This window comes from Sceloporus undulatus, chromosome 2 (genome assembly GCF_019175285.1).
Source record: "Sceloporus undulatus isolate JIND9_A2432 ecotype Alabama chromosome 2, SceUnd_v1.1, whole genome shotgun sequence".
Classification (NCBI taxonomy): domain Eukaryota; kingdom Metazoa; phylum Chordata; class Lepidosauria; order Squamata; family Phrynosomatidae; genus Sceloporus; species Sceloporus undulatus.
This window is the reverse complement of record NC_056523.1, coordinates 16,316,098-16,340,152: the sequence shown is the minus strand read 5'-3', so window position 1 is coordinate 16,340,152 and position 24,055 is coordinate 16,316,098. Positions and strand designations below refer to the sequence as shown.

The 24,055-nt window shown below is 43.0% G+C and overlaps 1 protein-coding gene across 3 annotated transcripts; it reads left to right on the top strand.

Annotated features, from left to right (window-relative positions):
• The first annotated feature begins 1,175 nt into the window (after positions 1-1,175).
• On the top strand, positions 1,176-20,162 carry LOC121923870 (zinc finger protein RFP-like). Of its 3 annotated transcripts, none has more exons than XM_042454763.1 (9): positions 1,176-1,260; positions 5,220-5,642; positions 6,380-6,475; positions 9,981-10,211; positions 10,372-10,394; positions 11,432-11,547; positions 15,315-15,368; positions 17,850-17,876; positions 19,246-20,162. In XM_042454763.1, the coding sequence occupies exons 2-9, from the start codon at positions 5,232-5,234 to the stop codon at positions 19,806-19,808; spliced, it is 1,521 nt and encodes a 506-aa protein (XP_042310697.1). In that variant the 5' UTR covers positions 1,176-1,260; positions 5,220-5,231; the 3' UTR covers positions 19,809-20,162. The 3 variants fall into 3 exon arrangements, with proteins under 3 accessions (XP_042310697.1, XP_042310695.1, XP_042310696.1); XM_042454761.1 differs by lacking the exon at positions 1,176-1,260 and adding an exon at positions 4,086-4,100; XM_042454762.1 differs by lacking the exon at positions 1,176-1,260 and adding an exon at positions 4,093-4,156.
• Positions 20,163-24,055: the final 3,893 nt, after the last annotated feature.

Here is a 24,055-nt window from a genome sequence, read left to right as displayed (position 1 = left end):
CATTTACTTCCTCCGTGATCTTGCCAGAAGTGGCACTCACAGAGCTTGAATGATATAAGTGCTTGTCAGAGCCAGTGCATGCAGTGGTTTGAGTGTTGCACTATGACTCTGGAGATCAGAGTTCGATTCCCCACTTGGCCATGGAAACCCACTGAGCGTCCTTGGGTGAGTCAGAGATTCTCAACCTGAGGACCCCCGTAATAGGTTCGTTCGCCTTGGCATTATTTGTTCAGAAGGGTTTTGCCTTTGCCTTCCTCTGAGTCCTAGAGAGTGTGACTTGCCCATGGTTCCCATGGCTGAGCTGGGATTCGAACCCTCATCTCCAGAGTCATAGTCTAATGTGCAAATCTCTACACCATGCTGGCTGTAGCACAATGTTACTCCTAAACCAGTTTTGATATAGGGTCTAATCTGCACTGCAGGATTATGGCAGTTTCATACTGTTTTAACTGCCATGGTTTCAGGCTATGGAATTCTGGGATTAGTAGCTTTATAAAAAATTTAGCATTCTGTGAGAGAGCTCTAGTTCCACGACAGAATCCACATCCCAGGATCCCTTAAGATCGAGCCTTGGCAGTTAAACCAGTGCCGAACTGCATTATTTCTACATGGCAGGTCAGACCTAGGATTGGAACCTTGCTAACCTTCAAAGTAATTTGTGCATTGCTTTAGTGAGCCAGCATGGTGTGGTGGTTTGAGTGTTGGCCTATGACTGTACACAGCAGGATTCAAATCCCAGTTCCTCCATGAAAACCCATTGGATGACCTTGAGCATGTCAGACTCTCAGCCTCAGAGGATGGTCATGGCAAAACCCCTCTGGACAAATCTTGCAAAGAAAATCCCATTATAGGTTTGTCTTATGGTCTCCATAAGTCTGAAAAAAACTTGAAGGCACACAGCAACAAGCTAGGCATGGGTTGCAAACCCATAACATGGGTTTGGGATCAGGAAGCGACCCAGTCTGAGCTGCTGTTGAGCAGGCAAGACCTTTCCATTGATTCTTCTCTTAGAGCCAAAGTCCCAGATCGCCTGCCTTTTTTGCAGATCCACTGCTTTCAATCAAAAGCTCTTGGGAGAGACCAATATTAAACAAGGGGGGAAAAAGAAGAAGAACTAGTCCCAGTCCCACCCATCACTCACCTATTTGTTTTCTGATTGGTCCAGAGGAGGCTTTTAGAACCTGGTGGAGGGCCTCTTTGAATGTTCAGTGGGACTCAGGTGTGGCTTCTTGCCTGCTTGCCTTCTGCCAGTGTAAAAAGGTAAGTTGCAGAGATGGAGAGGTGTTATTGGTATTTTATTTTGGCAACCCTGGGGAAGGTACAGGGTTGAGAGCAGAAAGACCCTATGTAGTTTTACTACAAAGGAGCTTGTAGCCTCATGAAAGGATGAACATAAACTGAATCTCCAATAGAGTATTTTTTTTCTTTTTTGTCTTGCTAAAGGCATTTACTTTATTTCCAGGGTTTTATGTAAACCCACCATGGGACCTAGGGCAAGCTCCACTCTCTCAGCCCCAGAGGATGGCAATGGCAAGCCCTCTCTGAATCAGGGTTCAGACCTCCTTCGATTCCAACCTTGGCCACGAAACACACTGAGTGACCTGGGGCAAGTCACACTCTCTCAGCCTCAGAGGATGGCAGTGACAAACCCCCTCTGAAATAGGTTGGGCAGGCATCCTTTCAGGACCTGGGTTACACTTCAGCCTTCTGTCCAGGAGGAATGTCAAAATAGTCCACCATTCTGAGCATGACTGAGAAGCATGAATTTACATTTATATGAGTGTTTTGAGCTTTTGTTTGGTTATGTCCCTACATTTTTTCTTGAATGTCCTACATTTTGCAGCGCCTTGTCTTCCTTTGTGGTGAGGACATCTGGTCACTGTGCCTCTGAACAAATCTTGCCCAAACACGCCCCCCACCCCTGATAGCTTCATTTTAGGATTGCCATAAGTTGGAAATGACTTGAAGGCACACAGTATCCCCATGGCCAGAAGGAGAAGAGGTTTGCCTGCCTGCTTGACTATCCCTCCATGCCATCTGATCTGAGAACAACAAATACAGCAGCTTGACAAAATGCAGGCCTGGCCTGTGAATCATCATTTCCCCCTGTCCTGTATGATTTTAACATCTCTGCCTGATGAAGAAGTTGGTGGAGCTTTCAAAGCTTGCAACATGTATATTGTGCATTTTGGTTGGTCCAGTAAAGGTATCACGGTTTTGTGTGGATTTATGTTATAGTACTTTGCTATATTGCCAACACGGTTACCCTGTATGTGTTTCTCTCACTCTGTAACTTTCTTTACCACCGAGGAACAGCTGTGTCAATCTGATTTTAGTCTAAAAGCAAGGAAGGCATCTTGCATCACTTGGAAGTCAGCTGGAATTACCCAGCTGACATAAATTGGTTAGTTGGTAAGAAAGCTTCCATCAAAATAAAATGGTCAGTCTTAAAGATGCTGCAAGACCCCTTCTCTTTTTATCATATGTGACTTAATGTGTGTTCTCCATGGTAAAGAACAAAAAAGAACTAGACTAAAGGGGTGGAGCAGAGCCAAAGGATGGCTGATTTGCTCTAGTAGCCTCATAAATTGATATCAGATGCTGTGATTAAGTTGTTCTGAACGGGATTCATTTCTGACAAAAAAAACCCTCTGGATTTTCTTTTAATAAGAGATCTAAACCTACCAGTAGTTGTTGTCATTGTTGTGTGTTTTCAAGTCATTTCCAATGTATGGTGATGATGTCATAGGACTTTCTTGGCATGTTTCTTCCAAGGAAGTTTGCCATTGCCATTCTCTGAGTCTGAGAGAGTGTGACCTGCCCAGGGTCACAGCAGCTCTTAAGCATGTGCAGAGTGGCTTTGAAGTGTCCTAAAAAGCAAGGAAACTTGAGAGTCAGCATCTCTCTCTTTGAATACAGGCTGGTTCTCTCTTCCTGGAATTCCAAAATCCAAATCATTAGAAAAACCAAAACTTTTTTCATGGATGGCTGAGATCGTGATGCCTTTGCTTTCTGATGGTTCAATGTTCACAAACTTTGGGCCCAAACAGCCAGGCCAAAATAAAGCTGCTTTGGGTCACTTTGGAAGTATGCTGTTTAAATGATACATTTAAACAGAGGCCAGAAGCCATGCCAAAGCCACACTCCAGTCTTAAGGACTGGAACACAGCTTTGGCACAGCTTCTGGCCTCTTCAGATGCATCTGTCATTTAAACAGCATACCTCCAAAGTGATCCAAAGAAGCTTTATTTTGGCCTGGCTGTTCGGGCTATTTTAAAATATTGTGTAAAGTTACCTTCAGGCAATGTGTATAAGATACATATGAAACGCAAATAAATTCCGTGCTCACATTTGGTTCCATCGCCAAGATATCTCATTATGCACATGTGAAGTAAATACAGGTATTCAGAAATCCAAAAAAATCTGAAAGTGAAAACATCTCTGGTCCCATGCCTCTTGGATAAGGGAAACTCAGCTTGTACCTTTATTGTGTTTGTTATTGTGGTAATAAAAAGGGAAGTACTTATTTATAGTACTTTCTTCTTTAGGGCGATGGTGGGTCAGACAGGCTCTCAATCCAGAGTAAAGGTCAACATTTTCCTCTTTCCACTTTTTCTACATGAGAAGACAAGACCATAGGCTTCTGTGTTCTTTTTCCTGTTGTGAAAAGTGAGGCTGATGTTTTTCTGATAAACCTGTAAAAGGAAAAAGCAGGGAATTACTGCTGAAATCAGAGTACAGGCATAACTTAACAATGTCCCTGGCAATGAAGGGGTTTTTTTACAAAGTCTTTTTATGACTATATAGCCTATTTTTCTTCTTCTTCCTCTGTCTACTGGGAAGTGTGTTAGCTTCATTAGCATTGGAAGGATAGTGGAAAAAGAACTACACTGAGTGAATAAAAGAGTTAAGAAGATAAAAGAGTTAACAGAGGTAGTGTTAGGGAAAAAGAAAAAAGGATTAATACGGAAGAGAATGGAAGTATGGAATGCTTTGTGTGAGGGAAGAAGAAGAATGTGTTAAAGGAAATCCAAATGGAATTAATGTTTGGCATAAATAAGGTACTGTCCATTTATGAGAAGATGATGGAAAGAAGGAATGTAAGGGAAGAACGGAGCTGAGATATGGGAGAAACCGATGAATTGTTTCTCTAATGGTTTGCTTATGTGGATGTACAGTATATGTATAGGAGGGATAGGAGGTGTGGTTGGTATTGTGGGATAGTTGCATATGTTAGATGTATATGTTTGGACAGTTGTATATTTGTTTTATGTGCGTATTTTAATTTTAAATCTACAGTGGTACCTCGGGTTACGAAATTAATTCGTTCCGCCGCCGCTTTCGTAACCCGAAATCCTTCGTAAGCCGAAAAAGCCATAGGCGCTAATGGGGAAAAGCCGCGATTTCGTGTGAAATAGCGCCGAAAAGCACCAAAAAATTTTTCGTAACCCGAAAAAACGTTCGTAAGCCGGAACAGTTTTTTTGAATGGATTTTTTTCGTAACCCGGAAATTTCGTAAGGCGGTGCTTTCGTATCCCGAGGTACCACTGTATAAGGCATTGGAAGGATTATTATTATTATTATTATTAACCTTTATTTATAAAGCGCTGTAAATTTACACATTTGTGTAAATTGTGAAGGAGGGCTTGGACAAACATAGACTTTCAGTGTTGAGTTGTAGCTGTGTGTCTGCTGCAGTAAAACTTGCGCTGGAAAGTGTAGATTTCTTCTCTAACTGATTCCACTGTAGTGATATGTTCCAGTAAATAAGGCTTCCTCACCAACTACCCCTAGACAAGGATCATTTTGTAAAGGGAGAAAAGTGGAGAGCTACTGTTGAAATCAAACCAATGGTCTGGTGGATAAATGGGTAGGCCACCTTGGTGTCTTGCGAGAGTAAAAGAAGTCCTGTTCTTCTCTTGGGGCTGCTTGGAAGCTTCCCTTTCTTCATACCAGCTAGGAAGAAAAAGAATTTAAAAAGTGGTCTTAGCTTGGTACTGGTATTGAAGCTGAAACATAATAGAAAAAGTGCAAATGATAAATGTGTAGAATTTACAAATGCAGAATGCAGGTTAAGAATATGCATAATTATAATTTGCATAGTATGCAAATTAGACGCCCAGGTATGAGAGACTGGAATATGGCAACCCTATTTTGGTGGGCTTTTGGTCCGATCTCACTGAGCTTTGCTTTAACTAGGTTGCTTTTCATGCTTTCAGGAATTAGCACCCATGGCAGCTGAGAACTTTGTTGAGGAATTCTGTGAGGAAACAACATGCACCATCTGCCTGGAGTGCTTCAAGGACCCCGTGACCATAGACTGCGGGCACAATTTCTGCCAGGCCTGCCTCAGCCAGTATTGGGAGGAATCTGACAAAGAGGCTTCCTGCCCTCAATGCAGAGAACTGGTTCAGCAAAAGCAGTTCAAGCCAAACAGGCAACTGGCCAACGTTGCCAATCTGGTCAAGAAACTTCAACGGCTAAAAAATGGAGAAGAGGAGGGGGACATGTGCGACAAGCACCAGGGGTTGCTCAAATTCTTCTGTATGGATGATATTACCCCCGTTTGTGTGGTGTGCTGCAAGTTCACACACCGCAGTCACAAAGTGGTCCCTATTGAGGAAGCAGTCCAAGACTACAAGGTTTATAAGAACATAACCGCACTTCATTTATACCTTGCCTTTCCCCTAAAACTGGGACTTATTTGTTGTTTTGTGCCTTCAAATCATTTCTGACTTATGACAAGTCTAAGGCAAACCTATCATGGGGTTTTCTGGGGCTGAGAGTGTGTGACTCGCCCAAAGCCACCAAGTAAGTTTCTATGGCCATGCGTGGAATCGAATCCAAGGGCAATTGGAGTCCAACTTCTTCCTAGAAGACCCCATTCCTGTTCTCCAGTGTGGAAGAATAATACCAGTGGCCTAGATATTGGGGGATTGGTTGTTTTGGTAGGGTCATATTTAGGCAAAGCAATGAACATTTTAAAGGATTACCTAGCAGTGGCAGTATCTTCATCTGAACATGTGATACAGACATTACAAGCTATAATAAATACTTCAGTGACCTTGGGCAAGTCACAGCCTCCCAGCCTCCGAGGATGGCAATGACTAACCCCCTCTGAAGAAACTTGCCAAGGAAACCCTGTGATAAGTTTGTCCTGGGGTCGGAAACAACTTGAAGGCGCACAACACACATTCACCTGTTTGCCAAACTGCACAGTTTTGTGCAGGTGAAAAGGAGAAAGTCACACAATAACTACTTGATCTTCCTCAGGAATTATGTGTTTGAACGAGACTTACTGTATTTTCAGTCTTAAATCAGACAGAAATCATAGACCACTTAATAGAAAGAGCACCTTTTAAAACATTTGTTTTTGCAGGAGAAATTCAAAGCCCTCTTAGAACTTCTGAAGAAAGAGAAAGGAAAACTAAAGACCCTGAAATCATTTGAAGACCTGAGTAGACATGAATTTCGGGTAGGTGTTCATTGGTATGGCTCACATGTTGTGGTCCTGAATGTCTGTGGGTAAACTTGCCATGTCTGCTGTTAGTGAAAAGAATGATTTTTCTCTTTCCTCTGCCTATGTGATATTCTTTGCAGAACTTGGAAAAGTTACTTTTTGGGACTGCAATTTCCAGACTCCTCCAGCCACCATGGGCACTTCAGATTTTGATATGTGCATTGCAGTTTACATTCACAATTAGTGCACATGTCTTTTCCATAGATACATAATTCTCTATATGCAGTGTAATGTTGCTTTAACTGAGGCAGGAAACAGACCGCCCAAAAAGAGCGGTCTCCCGCCACCCTAGTTTGCTCCGTGGGGAAGCTGCAATCTCCAGACCGCAGGGCTTCTCCATGGAGCAAAAAGAACCCACAGACAGCGTGTTCTTCTTGTGACGCATTTGTGACACCGCAATGCGCCAATGATGCATTACTAAGCGTCTGTCACATCAAAATGGCGGCGCCTGTGTAGACAGAGCACCACCATTTTGTGCTTCCAGTACGTACTAGGCTAACCCTAGTATGTATTAGGGTTACGGAGCATCTGAATGGTGTGCGCTCCCTAACTGTACTGCCGCCGCGGCCACGCTACATTTTGCCGGTATGTATCACGCCTGAGTCAATCATGTGAAATCATTCATGTGAAAAAAAGTTAACAGTTTTGGGGCTTTTCACTGGCGGAGTTCTTTTAGCCAGCATGGTTAGTGGATATTAACTGGGCAAATGGTCCCCTTCTTCTATGCATACACATTTTAGGAACAGATGAGTTTTTTGTTGTCATAGTCCCAGGTTCCTAGCTAAATTGGCTTGGTGGACATTTCCCCGGCCCCAATTTATTTATTTATTTTATGGTATTTATACCCCACCCTTCAGCCCTAAAGGCTATCAGAGCGGCTTACAAATGTTATTTTTAATTAGACGGTTCCCTGCCCTCAGGCTTACAATCTAAAATCATTTTCAGTCAATAAACCTCAAAATTTATAAAATGTTCTTTACATATTGTTCTAAACATCAGTAACAATATTTCCTGTAATTGTTGACCATCTCTTAATCTATTTTAACTCTTATTACCCCCACCCCCAAAGATACATTAAATATACAGCCTCACATTCTTACAATCCCATTTAAATTTCTTCACATCCAATACTTTCTGAGTATCTCTGGTATTCAGACCTTTTTATTACTTACATTTTTAAAAATTACTATAATGTCTCATTTTTATTTAATTTTTGTACTAAATTCTTCCAGGCCCAATCCCAAATTATTGATATTTTTATGATTTTGAATACATATCACGTGGTGATGGCAGCAAAGTTATTATTAGCTCAATTTTGGAAAAAATAAGGAAGTGCGATCATCTGATGAATGGTTGTTGAAATTGGTTGAAATAGTGGAAATTGACAAGTTGACTAAATCAGAAAGATGTTCAAGCTCTAGAGAGAGACTGGCTTCCATCAAGGAATTTTATAAAGCAAGATAGAATTAAGGGATAGATAATAAGGAGGAGAGGCTTGATGGACTTTTATATTCTGTCTGTTGTTGTCATTGTTGTTGTATCAAAGTGGTACCTATTTATCTACTTGCACTTTTACATGTTTTTGAACTGCTAGGTTGGCATAAACTGGGACTATGGATAGAAGCTCTGTCATGCAGCGCTTGGGTCTCAAACTGCCAACCTGCTAATCTTTCAACTGCCAGTGTCAATGTTTTGACTGCTGATCCTAAGGTTACCTTATCATCAGGTTTTCTTGGCAAGATTGCCTTCCATTGAGACCTAAAATTCCTTTTGGTCCTGGTATTTAATCCCCTGTGCTTTTACCTCCCCCAGTATCTGGCAGCTCGACTAGTATGGTAGCTACCATCTTGGAATTTAAGATCTACCAGCATAGCATTATTGGCGGTTCCACCAATGCATACAGCTCTGCCAAGGCTGCAAGCCTTTCAGGATCTGGCTCCACATTTGTGGAAGAGTCTTTGGCGGGATACAGACGGGCAAAAAGGGGTGTGTTCATGACGTCATGAAGGTATAGCCTTCAGACGGCCCTTACCTGAATGCCGCCATGAACACGCCGCCTGCACGCCCCAAGCGGGAAGAAGCGGCATTAAAAAGGTGCTGCTTTTTTCCGCTTCTTTTCTATATAGTGCGCAGCTGCGCATCTCCGTCTATAAGCTGCTGCACCAGTATGCCAGAATTGCTACGCCGCTATTTTAAATTGCCCATTTAAAAGCTCCATGTCTGCTGCGTCGCATAATGAGTCGGGGTCCTGGAACATGCGCAGTTTGCAGTCAGGCTTTAATTGCAGCATCAGATGCCATGCAGGGGTGGAAGCTGCAGCGCATTTTAAGACTCGTAACCCTAACCCAACGCATGCGCTGCTAGAATCGTGGAAAGTTTGGAATTTAAAGTGAACCCCTACACACATTCCTGTGCCATTTTCACCTAACAATAAAAAAACGCTAAAACTTTAAATATTTACATATGTACAAAGGAGGTGATGGGGGATGGCAGGGGGACAGCGGTGGCAGCGGCGACAGCTGTGGCTGTGCATTGCAGATTCAGCAAGAGCACAGGGACCAAAGGAGAGGAGGCATCTATGATGCTGGTGACATTGGCAACGTGCAAGCGGACAAGGATGCTGATCACCAGCTGGCAGGAGACCACCATTGTTCTTGGGCAGGGTGGGGGAAAAAGTTTAAAGGGGCCCGGGCGCTTTAAATGTGCACATAGGCTTTCTGACGCCGGTGCTGAGCGCCGTAGCTGCTCAGCTGCGCATCCGCCAGCCAGCAAAAGAAAAAAAAAAGCCCCGTTTTTGGCCGCCCATGAGGAAGCTGCCTCTCTCTTTGCAGCGTCCTCCGAGGCGGCGGTATGGAAACTGCGGGTCAGAAACGGCCCCAGGTGAGGCGTCTTCACTGCCCCCCATGTGGAAGTCCCATACACCTGAGCCACGCCCCCGGGGCGGGCGGTCTGGAGGCTCCGTATTCAGCCGAATACACCTCCAAGACGTCTTCCCCTGCCCGTCTGTATCCTGCCTTAGTTTACACCTCCAGCTGGAGGAAGATCTTACCCACTTTTATGAAGGATTCAAGACCTTCCTCGTTGCTTCTCTGGATAGCTGCATTGCTGAGTGTGTCTAAGGTTGCTGAGATAGGTAGTGACTGATAAGGAGTTTTAGTATATTAGCATATCATTTTAGCATTTTACAGTCTTGTGTTTTATTGTCAGTTTTTGATTATATATGTTTGATGTCCTACCCTTTGGTGGAAGGGCATTATAAATAAACCTACTTATTAATATTATTAATCAGAGAGTGAGACTTGCTCAAGGTAGGCCAGTGGGTTTCCATAGCCAAGGGGAAATTCATACTCTGGTCTCCTGGAGTGCTAGTCCATCATTCAAACAACTATACAGTACTATACTACTGGCTCTCAATTCTATCTCTGTTTCCTCCTTTAATTTCTACATGTATTCTCTTCAGAAAAAGTTTGAATTGGAGCATCTTAGGGCCAGATCTGCCTTTGACAAAATGCACAAGTTTCTTGAAGAGTGCCAGAGCTTATGGATGGTTCATCTGGAAGAGATGGTGAAAGAGATGGAGAAGAGGACAGAAAAAAATATGACTAACATCTCTAATGGGTTTTCCAGAGTCTCTCAGCTGACCACTGAAATAGAAGAGATATGTGAGCAGCCAGCAAATAAATTCTTACAGGTGAGATTTGCACAGAATGACACTTTTCATGAGGTCTTGATTCTGGGAGCAAGTATTTTCTCCCCAAAGACAAGGAAAAGAGTGAAGTAAGTCACCATTAGAATAAGATGGATTCTAATGTTTTGTCTGTAGAGCTAAGACCCATTTCTCTCTTTTTCAGAACATCAGAAATGCTTTGGACAGGTATACAGTTTTTTTTCTCATTCCCATTCCTATTTGGGTTGAAAACCTCTGTTCCTAATGGAGCAGCTTTTGAAATTGAATGAGATATTCAGCACTCTTTGTGGTTCATATTGTTTTTTCCGATTCTTCAAATGGGTTGGCATTTCCCTTTTGTTCCTCATCTTGCTCACCCCACTCTCTTTGGTTTCTGTTCTGGGTCAACTTCAGTCCTATTTTTAAGAATGAAAGGAAATCAAGCCATAGACATCTTTTGGGTAAAATCAACACAGTCAGCCCTCCACATTTGCGGCTTTGACTTTTGAGGATTTGATTGCTCATGGATTTGATAAATACATTCTCTCTATGAATCTCTAGGTTGTACAGCATAACTCTGTTGTCAACTTCTGCCAAAAGTCACACTGGAGGACCTAGAGATTCCTAGAGATAACACTTTTCTAGCCATTTGTAAATTCTCCAGTGCAATTTCATGGTCAATTTCTGGCAGATCTTGACCATAGAATTGTCCTGGAGGATCTAGAGATTTCTAGAGATGTGTTCTCTCAGGTAAAATAAATAGTGGGTTTTTTATTTGCATTTTTTTCACTTGGGTCCTGTGCCCCTAACCCCAGCAAATGCGGAGGGTCTACTGTAATTAGAAATGGGCTTTCTTTGAATTCTGGGTTCCGACAGTTGAAATAAGATTCATTATGGTCAATGAGCCACACAAGGAGAGGTGTTTGTGACATATCCTCCCTCATATGTCAAAATAATACACCTGGCTTTGAGGTCTATGCTATTTGATTTGGAGAAGAGGTCACTGTGCCTCGCACAGCAAAATGGGTTGGCCCAGCCCTAAATTATTTCAGAAAATTTCCCCCTTATCCTGAGTGAAATTGATGAAAATTGGAGCTGTTTCTTCACAATGTTCATGAGTTTTAAAAGGATAGTCTGGGGCCCCGTGCATAAAATAAACCCTTGAGTTAAGAGCCTAGCATGCCATTTCATGCTTTCAAGATTACTATTTCTGTTCCTTCAACTGGAGACATATTCCTTTCTAGGTATAAGAAGGACATAGAAGAGTATACACAGGATCTTTCTCCCAGCCTGGATGAAAAATTCAGATATTCCTGTCTGAAAAATTCTGTTTTAGAGAGGGCTATCGAAAATTATAAAGGTATTTGGGGTAATTTAAATAGGGGCATGGGTGCTAATCTCTCCGTTTGTGTACTTTCAAGTCCTTTCCATTTTAGAGTGACCCTAAGGTGAAGCTATCATAGGGTTTTCTTGGCAAGATTTTTCCCGAGGAGGTTTGCCCTTGCCTTCCTGTGAGGCTGAGAGAATATGGCTTGGTCAAGGTCACCCAGTGGATTTCCATGGTTGTGTACACATTTCAAACCCTCATTTCCCAGAATCCTAGTCTCAAACTGCTACACCATTCTGGTTTCTGAGAATACGTATCTTAATTCTATGCTGTTTCTGATTTAAGGGACAGCTGAAGGTTGCCTCAGGGTATCTGAGTAGACATTTTTATTCCCTACCCCCATCTTTCTTTCTTTTTGTGGTTCTTCTGGGGAGGTGGAAAACTTAAAGAAAAGCTGCTCCTCCCTCCATAAATGGACCTGTGTCATAAGAAGGTAAGAAGTATAGAGAATCAGACTAAAGAAGGCCACAGTGACCAACTAGATCATAGAACTGCAGAACTGAAAGAAACCCCAAGAGCCACCCAGTCCAACCCCATTCTGCCATGCAGGAATACAATTAAAGCAATCCTGACAGATGGCCTTCTAGCCTCTGTTTAAAAACCTCCAAAAGAGAAGACTTCGCAAAACATATTCCACTGTCAAACAGGATTTACTGTCAGTAAGTTCTTCTTAATGTTGAGGGAGAATCTCTTTGGCTGTAGTTTGCATCCATTGCTCCATGTCCTAGTCTCTGGAGCTGCAGAAAACAAATTTGTTCCATTTTTAGTATGACATTCCTTCAAATATTTAAACTTGGCTATCATGTCACCCCTTAATCTTCTCTTCTCAAGGGTAAACATAATCAGCTCCCTATGTTGTTCCTCATAGGGCATAGTTTCCAGACTCTTTACCATTTTAGTCCCCCTTCTCTGGGTACGCTCCAGTTTCTCAACATCCTTTTTAATTATGGAGCCCAGAACTGACACAGTATTCAAGGAGGGGTCTGACCAAAGCAGAATAGAGTGGCACTATTACTTCCCTTGATCTAAACAATCTGCTCTTATTGTTTCACTCCAGAATTGCATTGGCTTTTTAAGTTGCTGCATCACACTTTTGATTCATGTACAGCTTGTGGACCACGAAGACTCCTAGATCCCTTTCATACAAACAGTTGTCAAGCCAGGTGTCAACTATCATGTATATGTGCATTTTATTTTTACTGCCTAAATGTAGTGCCTTACATTTAGCTTGTTGAAATTCATTTTGTTTTAGCCCAACTTCATTCTGTCACGGTCATGTTGAATTCTGACCCTGTCCTATGGGGTATTAGCTATCCATCCTAATGTGGTGTCATCTTCACATTTCAAAAGCATGCCCTCTGTTCCATCATCCAAATCATTGGTCAATCAATTACAAATCTACCTAACAATCACCTTGACTAGCCCACAGTTTACTAGTTCATTTTGAAGAATATAATGGGGACCTTGTCCCCCTCGAAAAACCCATAACAAGCTCATAACAGAACATGAAGACAAAGTACTCTCCCCCTCATACTTCTCAGCAAGTGATACTCAAAGACATACTGCCCCTGGTGTGTGTGTGTGTGTGTGTGTGTGTGTGTATGTGTCTGCCTTCAAGTAGCCTGTTGACATATGATAACCCTATGACTTTCATAGTGTTTTCTTAGACAACGAATATTCAGAGGTGGTTTTTCCAGTTCTGTCCCCTGAAATTTAGCTTGCAGCACCTGCTTTTTTGTTATCAACCTCTCATCCATGTACCAATCAAGCCTAACCCTGCTTAGCTTCTAAGATCAGAAGTGATACTAGAAAGAAATTCAGTGGAGTGGGTTTTGATGTTGGGGATCTGCTTCAGGTTTTTTGGTCTGAACTTTAAAGTAAGTATCTGAGGGCCCAAAGAGACAGGCCAAAATAAAGCTGCTTTGGGCCACTTTGGAAGTGTGCTGCTTAAATGACGTATGTGTCCTAAGCAGTCGGAAGCCATGCTAAAGCTATGCTCCAGTCCTAAGGACAGGAGTGCAGCTTTGGTGCAGCTTCTGGCCTCTTAAGATGCGTGTGTCATTTAAGCAGCATACCTTCAAAGTGACCCAAAGCAGCTTTATTTTGGTCTGTCTGTTTGGGCTCTGAGATGCTGAATGCCATCTCCCTCCCTTGCTCAACCCTTTGGGTTGTTCCTTTAAAGTTTAGAATAAAATCAGATGTGGATTCCCCAACTCACATTAGAGCTACCAGTCAGTACTGGAAGATATTCTTATTCATCATAGGAAGGATGATATCTCCATCATTCCTGAATTTGTCCATATTTCTTGTATAGCCACACAATTTGGCAGTCATCACTACATCTTGTGGTAGTGAACTGTACAGTTTAACCATGAGCAATATAAAGAATTGCTTCCTTTTAGCTTTTCCAAATCTTCTACCATGCAGCTTTTGTGAATAAATTCAAATTCTAATATTATGGGAAAAGAGGAGAATCTTCTTCATCTCACTGAGCAGAATTTCTTACACTTTGCTCATGTCTCCTTCGCTATCTTGTGTTGGTGTCAACACAAATCCAGGTCTCGCAGAGAGAGAGAATACAGGAGGCAGCAGAACAAGGGAGAATCCCAGAGGGATGCATGGCTCACTGGCAAAGATGACACAGCAGTGTAGTCAGGTCAGTCCAAGTCACACACAGTCAAGCAATTAATCCAAATAAGAGATCCAGAAGCATAGTCCTTAATGGAATAAGGTTTGAGATTATCAGGAGTCAGGAATGTTGCATCCACCAGATAGAACTGTTGTCAGCAACAAATTCCCCAAGGGAGGTGCTGGAATTTATGGCCTGTTGTCATCAGGCAGCTGTTCCTTCATTAAGAAATGTTAGGTTCTTAAACGCTCCAACTTCCATTATTGTTAGCTGCCCTCAAGTCAGCCCAGACTCATGGCGACCCTGTGGATGAGACATCTCAAAACAACCTGTCCTCAGCTGATCTGCTCAGGTCCTGCAAATTCATGCCTAGTGAGTCAGACCATCTGGCATGTGGTCTTCCTCTCTGATGCTCTCAGCTTCTCTAGCATTATTGTCTTTTATAGTGAGTCATGCTTTCTCATTATGTGGCCAAAATACGACAGTCTCGATTTCATCAAGTTGGCTTCCAGGGAGTATTCAGGCTTGATCTGATCAAGGACCCATTTGTTTGTCTTTTTGGCTGTCCACAATATCCTCAGCACTCATCTTCAGCACCATGTCTCAAACAAGTTGATTTTCTTTTTAACTGCTTTCTTCACTGTACAGTTCTCATATTCATACATGGTGCTGGGGAATACGATGGCTTATACGATTCTAACTTTAGTGTTAGTGTTATATTTTTACAATTTAGGATCTTGTCTAGTTCTTTCTTGACTGCCCTTCCCAGTCCTAGTGTTCTGATTTCTTGACTGCACTTTCCATTCTGATCAATGTTTCATCCAATTTACAGGAACTTTTAAATAATTAGCTTTCCTCACTGTCTAGGTTGAATTTATGTAGACTTCCATAGTCCTTCCTTTTCCCTCCTTAGTTCTGCCATGATAAGTGCTGTCAGTTCTGTGTCTTTGTAATGTATTCAGAAACTGTCATACCTTCTGGGTCTGCTGTCTCACTCTCATGGCCATCTCCCTCATCTTGATCTTCTGCTTCACTGTCTGAGTGCTGGTTTCTTAGTGCGTGTACAATGATCTGATTTAGCCGTTTTGTTACCTTTTCCCTTCTTCAACAGAATTTGTTGAGACAGCTCTGAATCCAAGCATTTTGCAACCATCTGTGCACCCAGGTAATTTATGGGTTTTGAAAATGGGATATGATGATTAAGCTACATTTTAGGGGAGATGTGAAGAATGCTAATCCTGGGAGCTCCCAGTTTTCCTTACTTCCTCCCCAGTTCTTTCTTTCTGTAGTAAGCATTTAAATCAGGGATGTACAATTGTTGGAAGTTAGGGGGTTGCATCAGCTACACAGGGAAATTTGGGGAAAAGTCCCTTCTCACAATTTTTTAAAATTTATTCCCCTCTAGTGCCCCTGGGTATTTCCTCAAGGTTTTGTAGCACTTTTTTGGCCTTTGCCCCCAACAAGAAGTGATCAGAATTGAATTTCCAAGTCACTTTCTGTTGGGAAAAAAAGAAAGTAAGAAAAAGCCTCACTATAAGTCTAAAACAGCCTGGAGGATGGATTGTTGGCCCCAGAAGCTGAAAAATGGTTTGATAAGACACTTGCCCTGTCCCTGATTTAAATAACTTGGCTTAACCTGGGAATATGATGAATTTGAAGTGTAAACCCCTTGTATTAAGTGGGATTGATGCCTCAAATATATGAGTACCATCAGCCCTTTGTATCCAGATTCTTTATCCACGGATTCAACCATCCTTGCCTTGAAAATATTAACTATACAAATTCCAAAAAGCAAAGATACACGGACTTGAAGTCATGTGGATGGCAAGCCCTAATACAGTGAATGGGGTGCATGCCTATATGCACGATTTGCCTTATGCGGGGTGGTGGTGGTCCAGAACAGATCCCTTCATAAGGCAAGGGCGGACTGTATAAGGGACACCATTTTACTATGTCATTGTATTTAATGAGACTTGGGCATTCACAGATTTTGGCATCCATGGGGCTGTCCTGGAACCAAACTACAGCAGATACCAAAGGCTCGCTGTACAGCATTGCAGTGCTAAAAGTGTGTTTTTGGCATAGCAGGAGATATTGGCTCTGATCACAAAAATCTGACTAAATCTATGTATCAATTTTTTTTGTTGTTGCTTTGTCTTAGGCTTTTTCAATCAGGCTTCCTTGGAAACCTAAGATTCCATGTAATACTGATTTTTTAAAAAGAAAATAGCATTCCTTTGCTAATTGTGTATTTTGTTTTATTTTGCTGTACAGCCAACATGAATGAATACGTCCCTTTGGGATGTTGGCTTGCTTTTTGAATGCTCAGTTGCTACTTGTGTCACATAGAGATGATGCGGATGTTTGATACTGTATGATTGTTTCTGAACCCTTCCTTTTGCTTATTTTAGCCTTGGTTTAACAACACCTTGGGTGCATCAGCACGATGAAAGAGGCAATAAGAATAAATGCTTTAAGACTTGCAGTGAATCCAAATTAACACAAAGAAACTTCATTTTAAATTTTACTTTGTAGTAAAGAAGCAACGCTTTGCTGCTGCCCCTGCATTAAAAAGACAAATAAATCTGCCAGCAGTTGTCTGAATGGTTTAGCCTTCTCTGACCTACAACTTTCCAGATGTTTTTGGCATCAGCATCATCTTACTCTTGCAAGCCTGGGTAATGCTGTTGTCATGGATGAAGTCCTGAATGCTGTGTTGCCTTATTGTGGATGGACACCACTAGTATTTAGCAGCTTTACCAACCATGGCTCTCAAGGTCCAGTGGCCAGGACAACCCAGGCCCTGTTGGCTGACCAGAAGACCCTGGGTGCATTAGTGTGTGCGTGTGTGTGTGTGCGCATTGTTTTCCTTTCCCTGAAATGGCTCCTCCAACCCAGTGATTCTCAACTTTTGCTCTTGCAGCTGTTTGGGATTTCAGCTCCTAGAGGGTCAAGCCAGTATGGTCAAGTGCCATGGATTTGGGAAGCTGAAGTCCAAAACATTTAGAGGTCCATCACGGAGCTTTATACAACACTATAACCCCGTTTCCCATAATAAGACATACCCATAAAATAAGCCGGAGCAGGATTTCCAAACATTTGCGCAATATAAGCCATACCCCGAAAATAAGACATAGTGATAGCCCGGTGCAGAATGGAAGGGGATGGGAAGGGAATGGAAAGATTGGGGCCAATGGTTCTAAAGGAAATGGAGTAGCATAAAATTCAGGATGGAATTCCGGGTTTGAAGAGTTATGATTATGTTCCAAAAGAAGACGACTTAACTATATTTAAATAAATGTAGATTGTTGTACCATATTTAATAAAAAATAAGACCTCACCTGAAAATAAGCCATAGTGTGTCTTCTTGAGGAAAAATAAATATAAGACAGTGTCTTATTTTGGGGGAAACAGGGTATTACTGACCACATAATAACATCTCTGGAGCATGCATTGAACCAAAGGGCAGAGGACCAATTCTGAGGCAAAGTCAACCACTCCAACTGTGTTGAAGAATCTGAAAGAGTTAATCCAGTTTCCTAATTTAAAGTATTCATCTTCAGGATGCATGTGGGGTTTTCCTTTGTCTTCTATTTTTAGTGGTGGCTTGACTCTCCGTTTGTCCCCTTTTTTGTTTCCCTAACAGATCGTCTGAAGGAATTTGCAAATAAAGGTAATTGTCTGAAAGAAACTCAAATGGCATGGGAAACCTTTTGTGGTGTCTCAATAGCAGCCCCTTATGCAGTAGTGGAATCAGGTTAGGTTAGGCTGGTTTGTGGTCTACAGAGATTGTCTCACTCTGTAGCAGCAGATGGGTTAGATAATGGGCTACTAGGGCATTGGGTAATAATTGAACTACTTCAGTAAAATTTAGCTGATGTGTTCTTTTTTTCTGCACCCAAAACTTGGGTTGGAATAGTTCTTGGACAGGATGATTAGCTAAGGTGAGATGGGTTGGGATGAAGCGGGAATATTGTATAGAGGTTAGAGTGTGAGATTGAGAGGTCTGGGTTCTAGTTTCCACTGAGTCAAGAAACTCAATGGATGGTCTTGGATTAATCCAGATCTGCCATACAGGCTTATTGTGAGAATGAAGTGGGGAGGAGCCTTGAGTTTCTTTAAGGAAAAATGGAATATAAATAGTATAACATGTGGATAGGATCTGCTGTGGCATTCTGTCAAAGAGTACAATCTTGGAAATACAATTTTAGTAGCTCACTAAATGAAATCTGTATGACATAGTGATTTGAGCGCTGGATTAGATCTCTAGAGATCAGGGTTCATTTCTCTGCTCAGTCATGGTTTAAATTGAACAGTTGTAATTGTTTTATATTATTCAATTGTCTTTTATCTTTTTAAAGTGCCATTTTAAATTTTAATACAGTAAGAGTGTGACTTGTCTGACATCACCCAGTGGGTTGCTATGACCAAGTGAAGATTCAAATCCTGGGCTCCGGAGTCGTAGTCCAACACTTAAACCACTACACTATACTGAGCCAGTTTTTTGGATTACAACTCATAGAATCCACCAGCCAGCACAGTCTGAGCCTCGGATGAATGGCTTGTAGAGGACCACATGGGATTAGGATAAGGGCAGAATTTGGAAGTTTATAGTTACTGGATTAAAACTCACAGCATCTCCTAACTAGAATAGTCATGCCAGTTGGAGCATTCTGAGATTGATAGTCCAACCAGTGTAACTTTTCCAAGTCTGGACAAGTTCTAACGAAATTTTGGAAGCAGGTGTAATGTGACTCTCCAGTAGCTGTTTACCCTCAGCCCACACAGGCTTCTATGGCTGCATCCATACTACAGAAATAATTCTGTTTGACACCACTTTGATGGCCATGGCTTCAGGCTATGAAACTCTTGGAACTGTAGTTTGTTTTGGCACCAGAGCCATCTGACAGAGAAGGCTCAGTGTCTCATAGAACTACAGTTTCAAAGCATTGAATCATGCCAGTTAAAAGTGGTGTCGACCTGGATTATGCCTGCAATGTGGATGCAGCCTCTGACATCTTCACTTGTTTTGTCTCCTGCAGTGTGTGTGACGTTTGATCCAGACACGGCTCATCCCTACCTTAGACTGTCTGAGGATCTGATGACTGTGTCATGGGAAACTAGAAAGAAGAAAAGAGAACATCTGAAGAAGACCTTGCCTAACAACCCAGAGAGATATAGCTGGGAGACTTGCGTGTTGGGCAGTCAGAGGTTTACCACTGGAATCCATTGGTGGGCAGTGGAAATAGGGGGGATGGGGAGCTGGGCTATAGGGGTTGCAAAGGAATCCACCAAGAAAAAGGGAGTACTACAGATGAATCCTGTTGAGGGGGTCTGGTCTTTGAGGAAGCCATTCCACTCTGCCTCATACCTTGCATGTGAGCTTGTGGCAGTGATCATGCCTGAGCCAATTGTTTTGATGTTGAAACAACAGCCCACCCAAATTCTTGTGGTCCTGGATTATGAGGATGGTCGGGTAGAATTTTTTGATGGTGATACCAATGGATTCATCTTTGCTTTCAACACAGGATCTTTCGGTGGGGAGACAATCCGTCCTTTTTTTGATTTGCGGGAAACGGGTTTCTGTTTGAAGTGCTTACCTTGAGCTCAGGAAAAGTTAGGGTTTTTTTGGACTGCAGCTCCTCAAACCTTCCAGCCAGGATTACCACTGACCATTGTGATGGGGGAATTCTGGAGGGAGAGGGTGCAGTCCAAAAACCTGACTTCCCATGCTCCGAGATAAAGTTGGACAAGTGGAGAGCTCAGGCTACCAGCACAGAATTGTTAAGTAATGGGGAGGAACTGCCACTTGTAACATCAATTGGTTTTAAACTTTGACTTTTTAAAAACTCTAATTTATTTCTTTGCAGATGTATGAGTTTGTTGGAGCTGATGCTTTTAATGGTGTTCGGTCATTTTAACACAATTTTTTAAAATGGGAAAATAAAGTTTTGTTTGGAATACTGTACTTTTCAAGATAGTTAACTGTGTGTATTTTGATACAGGGGCTATCCCACATTTGCTATCCCAAGTAGGTGAACTGTTTTAAGTCTTTTCCTGTTTTTTGGTTTTCCCAAATCCTATTATTTTAAAGAAGCATCTCTTCCCAAGAGAAAGTGGTAATAATGGGATTGTGCCAGGCCACAATCCTACAGACGATCTGTTTTATATTATCTATCAGTTCCTTCTCCTTTATTAGTGTCATTGGAATTAAATGAGAGAGGGATGAAAGAGTGCCATCAGTTCTCTATTCCAATTCAATCCAATTATTTGTATAGCAAAGCCTCCTTTTCCGTTTTTCCGGGAGCAGTCCAACAAGAATAATATCCCCCTTCCTAGCATTCTTTAAAAAAATACTTTGTTCTCTATGTTCAAGCAGTCCTTATGTCTGGAATAGTTAGTCCACCTGTCTGTCTTCTTGGGTTGGATGTTTGAGAAGATGCTGGAACCCTTTGTCACTATGCTGCGGCACCTCTGTGAGGTCTGTCTAGTTCAATCCATTGTAACTTTGTGCACCATAGCAATAACAATAGCAAGTACATTTCTATAGCACTTATCAGTGCACTTAAGCACTCTCTAAGTTGCTTACAATATGTAAGCTAATTGCCTCCAACAAGCTGGGTATTCATTTTAGTGACCTCAGAAGGATTCAAGCCTGAGTTGAGCCTGAGCCCCTGGCTGGGACTGAACTCACAACCTTATGATTTGTGAGTTAGTGGCTGCAGTACAGGCATTTGATCACTGTGCCTCCAGTGCTCTTATCAACTTGCTTTTGCCTGCTGAAAATCAGCTGGACCATCTCATCCTGGATAGGTGTCCAGCCATACATGCAGCAGACTGAGGGAAACTGTTAGCTGGAGATTGAGTGGAAGTGAAAAGTCTTCCCTAGAGATGTGGGGGGGGGGGGCGAAAACCCAGAAATCATCAGCATTCATGACATCAGCACCAGCACTGGGACACCCCCCCCCCCCCCCTTTTCCCTCACAATATTCCATCTGCAGCCATAGAATCCTTTGTGTCACAATTGGACTCTCCACCTTTACAAGGCCTCCTGTTCCAGTTCCTTTTTCTTTTCACTCGGCATTTTCCTCCCCACCGACTCATCATTTCTCCCTCGACTACCGACTGACCATCCATCCTTTTCAGTTCCTTTTTGTAGAGAGTGTAGTGGATGACAACCCCATTATCCTCAGCCCGCAGCTGCCATTATCCCCTGGCCAGCATAGCCAGCTGTAGTATTCATCCAGAATAATAGCCCCCTTTTGGCTACGCAATTCAGTTCCTGCTCCAGCTCTCTGTTTCACCTCTGCTTTTCTTCACCCTCCCCATTCATCTTTCCATCCTTTTTTCCTAATCTTCTCCATTTGTGCTTTCCTTCCTCACCCTTAGCCTCCCTCTATCTTTCCTCACTTTCAGCCTTTCCAATCACTTTTTTTCCTTCTCCTTCCCCGTGATTTCTTCTCACCTTCACACCCTCCCTATATTCTCTCACCCTCCATCTCCTTCTACCCTAATTTCCCCTTTCGTTTCCAGATCCCTCTCTTCCTCAAGATCTTCTTCTTCTTTTCCTTCATTTACTGTCATCTTAATGGAGAGAAGAGGATATCCGCCCTGCCAACGCCGCCTCATTGAGGCCTGCCCTGCCCCCATCCTGCAGGTCAGCCCTCCTCCGCAGCTCCCTCCCATCCCTTTGGACCAGCCCCAACACCCTAGGGCCAGGAAGAGGCAGCCTCGCCCACCTCTCTGGGCCCTGGGACCCCGGGCCGAGGCGGAGGCCCAGCTTCGCCGTGAGACCATCCAGGCCCGGAAGCTGGCCTGGAACGAGCAGAGGAAGGAGGCATTCCGGCCCACCTCAGTGAGCTGTTATTCCTACAATAAGAGGCTGGAGCCTCCTGAGCCAGCCCTGATGAAGGCAGAGGAGGAAGAGGAAGCAGCAGATGAAGAGCAGAGGGAGGTGGAAGAGCCACCACAGAGGAGGCCTAACAGATCAAGACAGGAGCAGCTGCCACTAATCCTTCATCGATCTACGGTGAAGCTGCCACCACTTGTGGGCCAGATGGCCTCCATCAAGGCCATAGAGGGGTCAAAGAAGAGGGAGGCCTTCCTCCCCAGCATTCACAGCTCTCGGCCCCCTCTGCAACCTCAGCTGGCCTCCTGCAGGAGCTTTGTCTGACTCCCGTTGGCCCCCTGAGAAGGAAGAGGATGAAGCCAGGAACTGCCTTACGGGGCCCCGTGCCTTGAGCACGCATGCGCATAGAGAAGTTTTCCCACCTTCCACTGCCCCTGAAAACAACACATGCACAGAAGGGTTTTCTTGCTCTCCATCTGCACAAGGGGAGGAGGTGTTTTTCCCTCAGGAGGAGCAAGAAGGGCTTTTCTGGGCTGGCTGAACAGGGCCTCAGTAAGGAGAATGACAACGCATGCATGGAGAGACACAACCTCCAAATAGTTTACAAACTGACCAAGAAAATCCAGCAAATGCTGCACTCAACGAACGACAGTAGAGACCCTTTCACAGCTGCAGGAGTTTCCTGCATACCATGCAGCTGTGGATAAGTCTACATAGAGACCACCAAATGTGCAAACCAGAATCAAGGAACACGAGAGACACTGCAGACTGGTCCAGCCAGAAAAATCAGCAGTAGCAGAACATGCCACTAACCATCCTGGGCATAAAATACTGTTTGAAAACACTGAAATTCTGGACCATGCCAACAACTATCATGTCAGAATGCACAGGGAAGCCATTGAAATCCACAAACACCTGGACAACTTCAATAGGAAAGAAAGAACCCTTAAAGTGAACAAAGTTCGGCTATCAGTCCAGAAAAACAACAAAATCAGGACTCAGCAAATGCAAATGAGAAACCACCCAAGGTCAGGGGCTTTCACAGCAGACAATGAACGCTAATTAAACAGACACAAATCCTGTTTGCATATCCTCCCATCCTGAGGCCTTGCCATTCAACACAGAATACACAGATTAACATGGGAATCACTCCTCCCTACCCAGGGTTACACAGTATATATATATCAACTCTCTTCCATGCCAGCATTATCTGAAGATGCCAGCCACAAATGCTGGCGAAATGTCAGAAATAAACTCTTCTAGAACATGGCCACATACCCCCCAAAACACCCCCAAAACAATGGCTCTTCAGCTTAGAAACAGAGATGAGTACCACCCCCTACAGTCAGTTACAACTAGACATTCATGTCAAGGAACTACCTGTACTTTTATATATGTCTTGTGCGTGCACACACACACAAATATTTATGTACATATGTCTTCCTGGTGTGCGATCACTATTTTACTTAAATCTCTAGTTTGGCAAAGACCTGCTTGGTGCTTCATTCTCAGAAGGCTTGGAGTTTTAAAATCCAGAGACTGGGAAGTCCAGTGATATCGGCCCATTTTGTATTTCAAGCTGAGGAGCGAAGCCTGAAACTCCACAATGTTCACCTCTGTATAGCTGTATTGATTGATTTATGCAATTGATTGATATGGATAATTGTACTGGTTATCTGTAGATATATTGCATAGCCATGTATGTAATAAAATGTGGTTATTTCAGTTCCTTTGCATCAGAGTCACTGTCTCATTTGTTGGGTAGTCATACCTCAGGTCGCAGTCCAACGGATAGAGTATGGGAGGAGATAGCAATCCAGTAGACAGAGTTTGGGAGATCGCAGTCCAATAGGCAGAGCTCTCATTGTTGCTCACCATTTGATTATGCCCTGTTTGAATATTTGAAGGGGTGTCATATTGAGGAGGGAGAAAGCTTGTTTTCTGCTGCTCCAGAGACTAGGACCCAGAGCAATGGATGCAAGCTCCAGGAAAAGAGATCCCAG